Genomic DNA, 13,573 nt, shown 5'->3' on the forward strand with positions numbered 1-13,573 from the left:
CTTAATATAAGAGACGTACTTCTTTTTTTTAATTAGCGCCCCGAGGTTTTTAAAAGTTTAAAAAACTAAAAAACTTAAATAAGTTAAGATTATTATAAAATAATAAAGGTCCTAACTAATTATTATAACCTTTAAGGATACTTATTATATAAAAACCAAATTTAAAAATATAAAATTAAATTTATAATAGAGGTTATAATATAAGACCTCGTTTTAGTATATAATATAGTTATAATTAAAGAGGGATAGGAAAGTACTTTTAAACTAAATAAAACCTCTACCCTAAACCCTTAAACTTAAAAAATTATATAAAGAATTAGGACTTCGATATACTTAATAATTTTCTCTTTTTATATTAATAATCCGGGCTATTTTGCGGGGATAATCGTTAATTAATAAAATAATATAATTTATTAATATAATCCAAAATAGGCTTTTAAATATTTAAAAAGGATATTTATTAATAATATTTAAATACTAAAGGCTTTTTATAATTAAATTAATATACTTTTTTATATTTAATAACTAATTAATATAAGTATTTACGTAATTTTTATAATATAATAACTAAGTAAATAAGAATATAGTTTATATATATTTAAGTAGTTTCGTAACGTAATCTAATATAACTAGTTTAACTTAATTTATAATATATATTAAATAACTTATAAATACCTTAAACCGTTTAATAATAAGCTCCGCATAGCTTAGATTTAATAAATTAGTTATAAGTTTTAATATAATAATAATTACTTTTTTAATATAATAAGACCTTCCCTAAATAGGTCTTTTAAAAAAGTAATATATAATTAGGACTTTAAAAATAGGCCCTATACTAACTTAAATAATTTTAATTATATTATAACTAATACCCTTAAAATACTAACTCCTTAAAAATCCGGTTCTTACTTACTTAGCCTTAGATTTATTAACTAGGATTTAAGAATTTATAACCTTTACAATTATAATTATTATATTCTTATTAATTTTATATATTTTAAAAAAATAAAAAGAATAATTAAAAACCTTAAATAAGGGCTTATTATTTTTAAAAAGTCGCCCTTATTATCTTAATTTTTAAAAATACTAAAGAATATTTAGGGATTTATAATAAGTAGTAACTCTAATTAAACTTTATAAGTAATTAAATTAATAAAGGTTACTAATTAGTATTTAGACGCTATTATTAATAATTAACTTATATATTTAATTAATACCCTTAAAACTTATTAAGTTACGTAGTTTTTATTAAATATTTTATTTTTTAAATTATTATTATATTTTAGCCTAGTTCTTAGTAAAGCTAGTCTAAGTAATTAAAAAAGTAGTTTTTTAAATATTTTAATTAGGGATAAGAGTAGCTTTATTATAAAAACTCTAATTAAAGTACTAAGGGTTTAGTTAAAATAAGAAGTTATTAAATATATACTCTTTAAGTATAATTAGGCTATATAAAAGAATAGTAAACGTTAATATTAAGAGCTAGCTAAGTTTTATTAAAATCTTTTATAATATTATAATATATATATAGTGGTTTTTTTTCTTTTAGCTTTATAAGTATAAAAGATCGACCTTAACGGGATTACGCTTTTAAAGGAAATTATATAATATAATATACTTTTTAATTATATAATATACGTAATATATCCTAAGTACGCGCTTAATATAATATAATAATTTCGATACGAAAACTATTATTTAATTCGGGATAAGTAAGCTACCTTTTTTAGTAATAGTATTAGTTAAAAAGGTTAATAATAGAGATTAGTTATAATAATTAGCTATAATAGTTAGCTATAATAATTAGCTATAATAATTAAAGGCAGCCCTTAACTATAGAGGTTCTAAACTTTAATAATAATATAGAGGTTTTTAAAAAAAGGGCTAAATAGGCTAATATTTACTATTTAAAGCTCGTAAAGATTCTTTTTATTTTTATTATTTTTAATATTATTCAAAACTACTCTCTATTTAAATTAAATAAATTTACTAAATAAATTTATTAAATAAATTTACTAAATAAACTTATTAATATATAAACTACTACTTAAATAGCTAGTTAGATAACTAGTTAAGAAGTTAGCTAGTTAAAATACTATTTTAATAAGAACTTATTTTAAAAATACCCGTTAATAAATCTACTCCTCTTAAACTAAGCGCCCTTTTTAACTAACTTAATATTATAGCTATTATAATTAACGTAAGTATATTTAAGAAGTAGTAAAGTACTTTTTAATAATATAGCATTTAGCTAAGTAATATTATAAGTATTATAAATAGCCGGGCTAATATAGATATTAAGATCTAATATATTAATATTAACCTAATTATAATAATTATAATAAACGGGCTAGAGGTATATAAAGTTAGGGTAATAAGTTAGTATTTTTAATAGCTTTTATAAGACCCCTTAAGTAATAATAATACTTATATAAAAAAATAAATTATACTAAACTTAGCTACTTACGTAGGCTAGTACTAAGAGGTCTTATATATATTAAAATAAGTAAAGCTTGCCCTATAAGCGGCTAAAAGCGGTAAAAAGTTAGGAGTTTTAGTTAGTAATTAAGTATAGAGCGTATTATACTTAGTTTTCCCTAATACGTAATATATAGTACGGCCCCGGTAGATTGCTCCGTCGGGGGGATTATAATATATATAAAAATAAAGTTAATATTAATAAGAATATAAAAAAATAATAAGTTAATTAATACAACGACCCGATTATAAAAGCTATATATATAACTTTAACTTATACTTTTTAAATATTATTATTAATGAAAAAAGCTAAGAAGAACTAAGGTAATAAAAGTTAGGATCGGGAGATTATTAAAAAAAAAAAATAAGAACTAAGTAAAGTTAGTAAAAAAAGTAATAAAAATAAAAAAAACGAAAAAAGTAGCTATAAAAAAAAAGTAAATAAAAAGCTTAATATAATTAATTATATATAATAATTAGGACTAATTTAAAATAAGTTTTTCTATAAAAAATTAGAGAAGAAGAAATTAAGAGATAATTAAAATAGGGTAAAATAATTAGTCCTAATAGTTCTTTTTTAAAACTAATTAAGTATAAGTATTTATAAAAGGGCTAATTAAAATAAAATATTAAAAAAAAGACCTTAATTAAAAATAAGGAGCTTAGTAGCGTAGATTTTTATTTTAATTATATATATACTTTTTAAAATCGAACTAGAGCTTTTTTAATAATTTATTTTTAAACGTAATAATATAAAATAATTAAAAAGTCTACTTTTTTAATTTAATTAATATTATCCTCTTCCCTTAGTTATAACTCTATTAATTAAGGCCGTATTAACTTAATTAAAAGAGGTATTTTATATTATTTTTATAAGTATTAATAGTTTTTCTAAAGTACTATACTATAAGAGTCCTTTATACCCTATACGTTTTTAATATAATATAATATACTTTTTAATTATATAATATATATAATATACCCTAAGTACGTGCTTAATATAATATAATAATTTCGATATAAAAACTACTATATAATTTAGGATAAGTAAGCTACCCTTTTTAATAATAGCGCTAGTTAAAAAAGTTAATAATAGAGGTTAGCTATAATAATTAGTTATAATAGTTAATTATAATAATTAAAAGCGGCCCTTAACTATAGAGGTTCTAAACTTTAATAATAACGTAAAGGTATTTAAAAAAAGAGCTAAATAAGTTAATATTTATTACTTATATTAAAGCTTATAAAGATTCTTTTTATTCTTATTATTTTAAATATTACTTAAAACTACTCTTTATTTAAACTAAATAAATTTATTAAATAAATTTACTAAATAAACTTATTAATATATAAACTACTATTTAAATAGCTAGTTAAATAACTAGTTAAGAAATGAGCTAGTTAAAATACTATTTTAATAAGGTCTTAAAAATACTTATTAATAAGTTTACTCCTCTCGGGCTAGGCGCCCTCTTTAACTAGCTTAATATTATAATTATTATAACTAATATAAATATACTTAAAAAATAATAAAATATTTTTTAATAATACGGAATTTAGCTAAGTAATAATACGAATATTATAAATAGCTAAGTTAATATAAATATTAAGATTTAATATATCGATATTAGCTTAAAAATTATATTTTATAAAGCTAAAAATCCCTTTAATACGGGCTATATTATAAATATAAAGGAATATATAAAGAGCTCTCTAATTTTTAATAAAAAGGAGTATATAATATAATATTTAACTACTTACGTAAGTTAGTATTAAGAGGTTTTATATATATTAAAATAGGTATAGCTCGCTCTTTAAATAAGTAGGGGAAGGTTAAGAACTATTAATAAAAAGAAAATAATAGTTAAGTTAGTTAATTTTAATTAGTAATTAGGTATAGAGCGTAATATACTTAGTTTTTTTTAATACGTAATATATAGTACGGCTTTAGTAAATTACTCTATCGGGGGGAAATATAATATTTATAAAATTAAACTTTTAATTATTAAAAAAGCCCTAAGGGTTAACGAGCTATTAATATAATAGTTTTTTTCTAACTTTATAAGTATAAAAAATCGACCTTAATAGGATTACGTTTTTAAAAAAAATTATATAATATAGTATACTTTTTAATTATATAATATATATAATATACCCTAAGTACGTACCTAATATAATATAATAATTTCGATATAAAAATTATTATATAATTCGGGATAAGTAAGCTACTTTATTATTTATTAATAATAGTCTAAGTAATATATTTATATAGTAGCGCTAGTTAAAAAGGTTAATAATAAAAGTTAGTTATAATAATTAGCTATAATAGTTAGTAATAATAGTTAGAGGCGGCTATTAACTATAGAAGTTCTAAACTTTAATAGTAATATAAAGGTTTTTAAAAAAAGGGCTAAATAAGCTAATATTTATATACTAAAGTATTACGGCCTAACTAGTTAGGTACTAGCCGGCGTACCTATATAGTATAGAATAGGGCATAATAATACCGGAGTTATTATTATCGAAGCTTTTACTTTATACTATAGTTAGTTACCTTAACCTACTTATAATATAATAATAACTCTACCTTATATTAAGGGGTTATAGATTTAATTTCTATACGCTATATTAATAATATAATTATACCTCTTATACTATATAGGGCGTCCTAATCGTAAGTAATACGTATAAAACTAGTTACTTCGTACTATTACTAAAGTTTCCCTACTTATATTTACGATATATCCGATTAGTCCTCGGTATAGGGACATACCTCTTAGAGGGGAGATATAGTATTATAGCCTAATTAGTTAAGTACTAGCCGGCGTACTTATATAATATAGAATAGGGGATAATAATACTAGAGTTATTATTATTAAAACTTTTACTTTGTGCTATAGTTAGTTGCCCTGACCTATTCGTAATATAAAGCTTATAAAAATTCTTTTTATTTTTATTATTTTTAATATTACTTAAAGCTACTTTCTATTTAAACTAAATAAATTTACTAAATAAATTTACTAAATAAATTTACTAAATAAACTTATTAATATATAAACTACTACTCTCTTAGTATATAGTTAGTAATTAGTAAGCTAGAACTAAAAATACTTATTAATAAGTTTACCTCTATTAAGCTAAGCACCCTCTTTAGTTAACTTAATACTATAATTTTTATAATTAATATAAATATACTTAAAAAATAGTAAAGTACTTTTTAATAATATAAAATTTAGCTAAGTAATATTATAAATATTATAAATAGCTAGGTTAATACGGATATTAAGATTTAATATATTAATATTAACTTAGTTATAATAGCTATAATAAACGGGCTAGAAATATATAAAATTAAAATAATAAGTTAGTATTTTAAATAGCTCTTATAAAACCCCCTAAGTAATAATAATACTTATATAAAAAAAAGATTATATTAAACTTAATTACTTATATAAGTTAGTATTAAGAAGTTTTATATATATTAAAATAAGTAAAGCTCGTTTTATAAACAGGTAGAACTTAAGAGGACTTTACGTAATAAAAAGTTAAGAGCTATTTTAATTAATAATTAAGTATAGAGCGTAATATATTTAGTTTTCTTTAATACGTAATATACGGTACGGCCCCGGCAAATTGCTCTATTAGGGGGTAAATTACTTTTATAAATACTACTTATTAATTATAAAAATAATATAATAATAGTTAAGTAGCTAGCTCGCTTATTAACTAGCTCGCTTATTTAGCTAGCTCGCTTATTATATACGTTAAGCTAAATAATAAAATATTATATTTTAAGAGTTATTAGTTATTATTAATTTTGGTAGTGGTTTAGGTAGGTGGAAACATATTCTGAAAACTGGCTCTCTTTTTTTAACTACCGCGTTCTTAGCACTCTCGAACAGTCTTACCCAGGACGCGTAAAACGTATCCCCACTAGCTAAGGACGGTGGTGGAGAAAGCTAAGAATAGGGGCTTCCTCTCTCTCCAATCCTCAAATTTCATGTGGCATAGCTCGTACCCGTCAGCCAGGCTTTGGTCCTTGTAAGCGATCGTTGTTGTTTCATTGGCCGGTGTTTCGTTTGTTGGTGGTCCATCACTAATGTCTGGGCGTATCATGGCTTGAACGCCCTCGTATGAGAGCGGGACCGCAAGAGGCGAAGGGGCGATGTGTGGCACAGAGTCGTGTTTTTGTCTTACGCTTAGGCTCGCCCAGGCAACGGCATTTCGTTCTCGAGAACCTTCGAACCTCACTCCCTCGTCTTCCGACTCGTTTCGAAGCTCATTTTCAGCGTATTTTGTTTTCCACGCTCGTGCACGGCGATTTCGCAATCTCACCATGACTGGCTGAAAACGTTTCCATTCACTCTCGTTCAATACTACTTGCTTTTCTCTGGTGAACTCGCCCGTACTCACTCGTTACTTGCACTCTGGCGCCCTGCTTCGACAAAGGATAGACTCGGAATAATTGGGCAATCATGGCATTTGCATTTTTTTCGACCTTGGGACTCCTGGCCACATTTCAATTGTCTGGACTTGTAGCTGCGGATTCACAAAATATCGACCTCTGTGGTCAGTCAGACTGGTGGAACTCTACTGAAGTTCCGTATTCATGTGTGTAGCTTTCTGAATCGACGCAGCTGTTTTCATAACCACGACCGCTGACTGACAAACGCGGCAGTCAATAATAATGCCTGGGGAAACGACAGTTCGGGCTACCAATGCATGGCCGTCCATGATAATGGCCGTAGCTTCAGTGTCTCCTACAAATGGACCGGAGATGCTTCTCTTGTCAAAGGCTACCCGTACATGAAGGCTCATCCGACTAGGCTCCCTGTCCAGCTATGGAACGTCACTCAACTACAGGTCACAGGGAATTGGCAGACTTACGTTGCTGGCAAAGAAAAGGCCAGTGCTGAGCAGCAGGCCCAGGCTTTCGATGATGTTTCGCTCTACGCCAACGTTGCTGTCGACATGTTCCTGTCCGATAACAAGGAGAACTCAACCATGGTCGGCGCCCCCATTGAAATCATGATTTGGCCCTGGTGGACGCCAACTGTAAAACCACTAGGATGGGCCGAGTCCACTCCCGACAAAGACACCGTCACCATCGACGGCACCCCTTTCTCATTGTATCATGGCTGGAATGATGGGGGACAACATGTTTTTTCATGGTTGGCTCGCACCAACCTCACCAAGACCGATGCCGACTACGGACCTTTGCTCACCTATATCTGGAAGAAGGGTATGCTGTCAGGCGCAATATGGCTAGGGCAACTCGAGCTGGGCACCGAAATCAAACACGCCGCTGGCGACATGCACTTTGAAGCCAGTAACTACACCTTGAAGGTTGTTAGGCAAGGAGATCCAGAAGACAAGGCGACCTCAACTTCCACAACTCGATCTAGTACTAGCCAGACCGCGACGACGAAGACAATGATGACGACAGCCGCAGCTGAAGCCGCCACCACTTCTGCGCCGTCTCCTACCAGCACCAATGCCGCGTCTACTTCTTTGCTTGTAGACCTTTCAACAGTTTGTTGGATCTCACTCGCCACAGTCTTGTTGTGTTAATATGACCGGCTGCCAGATATGTGTAAAGAAATTCGGCGACCAATTACCTCAAGGAGTTTATTTATTCTAATCAAGCATATTTTAATCGAAGGTCAACTTTGTCTACAGGGAAACCAGGCCTCGAGTGACGGAAAGTGCTCAGGGGCCCGAATTCAGTGCCGGATCGATCAACGACGAGGTCGTAGAGAAACGTACTGTCTTTGTATCAGCCTTTCTGCATTAGGCAATATGGAACGAAGCCAGTGAAGAAACCTCACTGTTTGAGCGGGTTCTGGGCGGTATTAAGCTGTCCTAATAGCCTCTGTGCCCTAACATCCACTCTCAGCCATGCGCGTAGTTATAGATGTGATAATGGCAGTTTCATTACCATGGGTGGACATGTTGGGCGGCACGATGGTGATGCTCAAGAAATGATGCTTGGTCACTCGCAACCGTTACAACGACACTGGCGCAGACCCACGCCTCTTCCCCGCAATGGCAGGTCAGATCTGAAGACATCATGGATTTGAAGGAAATTCAGGAAGTTTTCAGCGTAATTGCTAAAATGCCCTTCCAAGGCTACCAATTTTGTGCCTAAGCTATAATACACACTCATTTGAACCCATATGATCACCAATGAATGATATCATGGGCTAGCCTTTTGTGTACGCTCAGCTTCGAGCTCCCTCTCAGCCTGCTGATAGTACTTGGCCGTATCAACGCCATGTTGATTGTGGTTGACAAAGTTGAACCAAGGAATAACGCCCATGAACAAGGCCGAATATCTAGATTGTCGCGCAGCGACGCCTTGCAAGTGAGGAGTCAATCTGCTCTCTCCGTAAAGCGGCTCGCCAGCCTTGACCTTGGAAACCATTTCCTTCATGTCCAGCTCAACTTCGCGAGCGTTCTCGGTGGCCCCGTAAAACCGCACTGTAAGCCGACCTCGTTAGCATTCTGCGCCCCATGCAACCTTCTTCATCCGTAAAGGTCGCCCGGATACATATCCTTACAGCTAGAGCGCTGGTAAAAGTATAGAAAGCCACCAGCCACACCAATGGCTCCAGCCAAGCGTAAAGCCTGAGCCATACCTCCCTTGCCAACGTGGGAAGGAGCAAACTTCTCCAGGGCGAGGAGAGCGCCGGGACCGAAGGCAGCAGCTACAGCACCATGTAGATAATCGGAGGGCCTGGCATAGCCGACAACTCTTTTGAAGTGGCTGTAGTCGTTCTCTGTTAGCTTCTGATCCTATGGAGGCTGCGGCGGGCGGGTCGGAGCATACGGGTCGTTATCGATGAGCTTTGCGAAGAGAGAGATGTGTCAGCTCATATTTGCCTTTAGATATACATCAGGGTCTTACCGGGTAATCACTCCTCACGACCTTGGTCGGAGTGAAAGTCTGCGCTTGTGCGGTAGCCATTGTAGCGGACGGCAATGCGAGGCCCGATTGCGTCGATGATGGCCGATAGCTCTATATTCTCAGCGGTCGATTCAGATGTCGAATTAGATATGAGCGGACGCTGATTGGGGCCAAGCCACTAGATTAGCCTGAGGCAGAACACAGTCCTGAGCACAGACCAGTATAGGTGTGGCTTTGCACTTAAGTGGGCGCACACATGAACCACCTCCCCGACAGTTGCAGACCCCTGGAGGACCAAGCTGCGCCGACGCGTCGTTTAATTGAAGACGCGACCTCGAGTGACATTCCGCGTTTCTCGGAATGCACAAGGCGGCAGCGACTCTTCTTGGGCAGAATCCGCACAACTACGACGGATCGAATAGTGAAACTCGAGCGATGGCTTCCAGAACCGTACCTGAATATGACGATCTCGACGTGTACAATGTTGATGACGACTTCGACGACCCATTCAAATCCCCACCGCCCGAGGCGAAAGATGGGAGCACGAACAAAAGAAAGCAGGCCGAAGCCTTGGGCCTTGATGAGGAGGTCGAGGTGGCTAAAAGAGTGCGGGTGCCACGCGTAAAGCTGGACGAAGCTCGGTTGGTATCTCATATGCTCGATACTACGAGTTACTGATCTTTGACAGGCTACTGTCAGACAACGGGATACCTAAACTTCGAAAACGCGCCGGTAACCTCAAGTTCAAGGGCAAAGGACACGAGGTATGCCCGTTCCACCTTCTCCTGCGATTTTGATCCCGTGCTGAGGCGGCATTTTCTAGTTCTCCGATGCTGCGCGTCTTCTATCCTTTTACCAGCTTTGGCTTGACGACCTCTTCCCCAAGGCGAAGTTTCTCGACGCTCTGAGCATGGTTGAAAAAGCCGGCCACAAGAGGCAGATTGTACTCAAGCGCATGGAGTGGATCAACGAGGGCAAGCCCAAGCCATGGGATGCAAACGAGGACAGAACAGAAGATACGGTGGAAGAGGCACCAGAGCAAACAGCCGAACCCCCCACTGCACCAGTTTCGGCAACTGTCCCTCCACAACAAAACCTGGAAACACCAGAACGTGGAGACATACTGGATGTAGAAGACATATACAGTTCAACACCGTTGGCTAGGAAGCAGGATATGGGAGTGTCCGCCTTACAGCCTGAGGAACCCGACGACGATGATCTTGACGCGCTCATGGCTGAAGCGGATGGAGCAACCCATGCACAAGCACCAATAGCCCAGGAGCACACCGGCAAGTCAGTAGAGGAAGAGTTCGCAGATGAAGAAGCCGCTATGGCCGAGATGGACGGGCTTTGGTGATAGGATCAAGCTTGCAGCAAGTAATTGCTTCATGGGCGACGATGGGGTTAGCACAAGGATAGATTGCCTGCATGACGGACGGCACTGGCGCCACGATTCCTATTTAGATCTACGACGAGCACCATCTTGGTGGTCCGTGGTCTCAAGCAGTCTACTGATGTAAGGACAACCACCCTTGTGTCGTCAGCATGATTTTGGACATGACAAGGAATAAATAATACAGATACGAGCGAGCTGTCACTGTGAGCTGAAGATAGATTGGGACATGGAAAGAATCATCTGAAATGACATGAACATCATTGGTCGCAAGGCGACGTTTCATTGAATCAACATAATGTTACAGTCCACCGAAATTGTCTATACTGACTGGACACCATGCTTGCGCCTGTACACCATTTTCCCATCCCATTCAAGCCAACCGAAAACGCTTCCCATTCTCTTTGGTGTCAGTCACTCCCCGCTTCCTCTTGGAAGCCGAAACAAACATGTGATTATTAGTTGGTGTTGAGATATCATTCGCCAGATCGGGCGCATGGGCTCTTAGTTGAAGTGTATTCTTGCGGTTGATTTTCCGCTCTTCAACTCTGAGAACCCATAACAGCGTCAAGAGAACCTCCCTGGACGGCAACGGTGCGCCGACAATCCACGTTGGTGGTGTCTGACTGCTATCGCGCTGCGCCGAAGATTCAACCGACGACCCCCCGATCCGGTCATCGCATCCTTCAGACACCAACCGCAATGCCTCCATCGTCGCATCCATGAGCGGACGCGCCAGAGTGGGGCTGCAGGTTAGGATTCTCTGAAGAGACTTGAGTCTCAGAGTGGGTGAGATCGCGGCCGAATTCCGGGTCCGCTGCGACGGCTGCGCCGTTGACGTCGTCGTGGAGGAACTCGTTGATGTCGAACGGGTCTTGGAGGAAGGTAGAGTCACCAACCAGATAATCGTGTTCATAATCGAGGGAGTTGGGGGAAGAGAGAAGCCCGCTTTCAAGGACATAGCGATCTGCGTCAAGGGCCGCTGACAAACTGAAAGAATCACTGATGAGGTGACTAGTAGCGTCTGAAGCTGCAGAAAGAAGACCAAGGTCGGATGCAGAGGGGTTTGAGAGGCCAGCCATGATTGCGGAAGCTCCTCCGACAGATGACACTGCAGGTCGCACAACATCGCTGCAGGACGTTGTGTCAGGTCGGAGGTAGACTTCGCAACAGAGGTCTCGGCCGTTGGCTGCTCCTCACCGCCCTCCTCAGTACCCTCAGCGATTGGTAAGAGTTCTGGAGAGAGCGATGCGGGATTGACAGTGGCGTTGGGATGAGATGTGGTCATGAGGTCGTCGACGAGGGACTTAGTCTCGTCTAGTGAAGCTCGGTGGCCGTCGTGGGAGCTGAAGAGCTCTTGAGACAACGTTACAGAGTTCTTGTGTAGGGGGTCGTTGGGAGACGTTGAACGGGTCAACATGCCAGAGTCACGACGGAACTTGTTCAGTTCATCCACCAGCAACTGGTTTGCTTTGGTGACGTTCTGGAGAGCCGACTCGAGTTCTTTGTTGCGTCGTTCCAAAGCCTCAACCTCCAGTCGCTTTCGCTCACGGGATGATTGGGCGGCTCGACGGTTGCGAAGAACCCGCTCAACACGGCGTTGTTCCTTTTCGTCTTCTGTCTTGGCGCGTTTCCTACCAGATGTATTAGATCAGGTGCACAGGAGGGCAATGCTGAGACACATCAGTTATGGCAACTTACCGAGGAGGAAGGTTTGTCTTGGGCTCAGGAAGAACCTGACCCCATGACTTCCGCTTCTTCGTTTGCTTCTTATCCGGAGATGATGATCCTGCGCCGTCCGGAGCCGGGGTCGAAGCCGTAGATGCGGGAAGACCACCGTCGTCGTTGAAGGGCGGCGGTGTCATCATATCGGAGGGATCGAGAGTATCATCATTGACGACGCTTGCGTCGCCAAATAGCGATGGGTATATTTCGCCAGGTGTGGAAACGAAAGACTCGGCAGGCGAGTCCTCGAACTTGATCATTGGTGATGGCTGCTCCCAGGATGCCATTGTATGTCAAATATTGGTCGCGTCGGGAGCTGAACTCTCGACAGCAGACCCGCTCTAGCGTAGTAGAAGGAGAGGGGTGTTGGAAGCTGGAGCGTGCAGTGAAACTGCTTGGTGTGGAGTGAATTGGCGAAGATCTGGGGGTGAGATAGAGTGGTAAGGCTGATGCGTGAAGCCAGTGGAGGCAGTAATGAGGTGCCGACTTATGTCCTCTGATGATATACCTAGCCAAAGCCGCGATGCTAAGTAGAATGCATGTTGGGGGCAATGACGACTCGATGAATGAGTCAGATATGGATCAGGTGAGTCACCGAAGCAAGAGGCACCAGCTTAGAGAGAAGCGTGGTAGCCGGAAAGTGCTTGGATGAGGCAGAGAGGACAGCGTGTCCTTTGCTGTTTTGTGCAGAGGTGCAAGGTGTTCACAAGATGGGTAGTTGGAGTAGGCGATGTGGCCTCTTTTGTAATTTGGGAACCACGTTGGACCTTTCCCTTCCAGCTTCCCAAGGGGGTGGCCAGGAACCAAGGGACGGCCGGAGTATTGCTGCCTCAGGTGTTCACTTTGAATAACCCCCCGTGCCCCCGGCTGAAATGGTAGAGACCCTCAACTTCCAAGGGCAAGGTTGAGGCAGGGGTTAGTGGATGGGGGAGATGTGGAGGCCCTGAAGGCAGCAAGGGTTGAGTAAGTCACCTACTTTCTTTGGTAGGTAGGTAGTCGTAGTCGGTACTCCGTACTCCGTATTACCTCCCCATTCTGAGCTGGTAGCCGACCGTTCAAGCACGCACGCA

At 37.3% G+C, this 13,573-nt stretch overlaps 4 protein-coding genes across 4 annotated transcripts; 2 read left to right on the forward strand and 2 right to left on the reverse strand.

Annotated features, from left to right (window-relative positions):
* Positions 1-6,953: 6,953 nt before the first annotated feature.
* CCOS01_01200 (endoglucanase) lies at positions 6,954-8,049 on the forward strand (the record flags this gene model as incomplete). The annotated part of the gene is made up of 2 exons (XM_060449396.1): positions 6,954-7,047; positions 7,157-8,049. The coding sequence occupies 2 exons, from the start codon at positions 6,954-6,956 to the stop codon at positions 8,047-8,049; spliced, it is 987 nt and encodes a 328-aa protein (XP_060320834.1).
* A 625-nt stretch (positions 8,050-8,674) lies between these two features.
* Positions 8,675-9,445, reverse strand: CCOS01_01201 (NADH-ubiquinone oxidoreductase 21 kDa subunit; the record flags this gene model as incomplete). Its single annotated transcript, XM_060449397.1, has 4 exons — positions 8,675-8,958; positions 9,039-9,244; positions 9,308-9,324; positions 9,386-9,445. The coding sequence occupies 4 exons, from the start codon at positions 9,443-9,445 to the stop codon at positions 8,675-8,677; spliced, it is 567 nt and encodes a 188-aa protein (XP_060320835.1).
* Positions 9,446-9,820: 375 nt separating this feature from the next.
* Positions 9,821-10,742, forward strand: CCOS01_01202 (chromosome segregation in meiosis protein 3; the record flags this gene model as incomplete). Its single annotated transcript, XM_060449398.1, has 3 exons — positions 9,821-10,026; positions 10,074-10,149; positions 10,209-10,742. The coding sequence occupies 3 exons, from the start codon at positions 9,821-9,823 to the stop codon at positions 10,740-10,742; spliced, it is 816 nt and encodes a 271-aa protein (XP_060320836.1).
* A 722-nt stretch (positions 10,743-11,464) lies between these two features.
* On the reverse strand, positions 11,465-12,790 carry CCOS01_01203 (basic region leucine zipper; the record flags this gene model as incomplete). Its single annotated transcript, XM_060449399.1, has 3 exons — positions 11,465-11,889; positions 11,979-12,412; positions 12,480-12,790. 3 exons carry the CDS (start codon positions 12,788-12,790, stop codon positions 11,465-11,467), a joined length of 1,170 nt encoding a protein of 389 aa, XP_060320837.1.
* Between the last annotated feature and the right edge of the window lie 783 nt (positions 12,791-13,573).

Source organism: Colletotrichum costaricense, assembly GCF_030867565.1.
Source record: "Colletotrichum costaricense strain IMI 309622 chromosome Unknown Scaffold_1.1, whole genome shotgun sequence".
Taxonomy (NCBI): domain Eukaryota; kingdom Fungi; phylum Ascomycota; class Sordariomycetes; order Glomerellales; family Glomerellaceae; genus Colletotrichum; species Colletotrichum costaricense.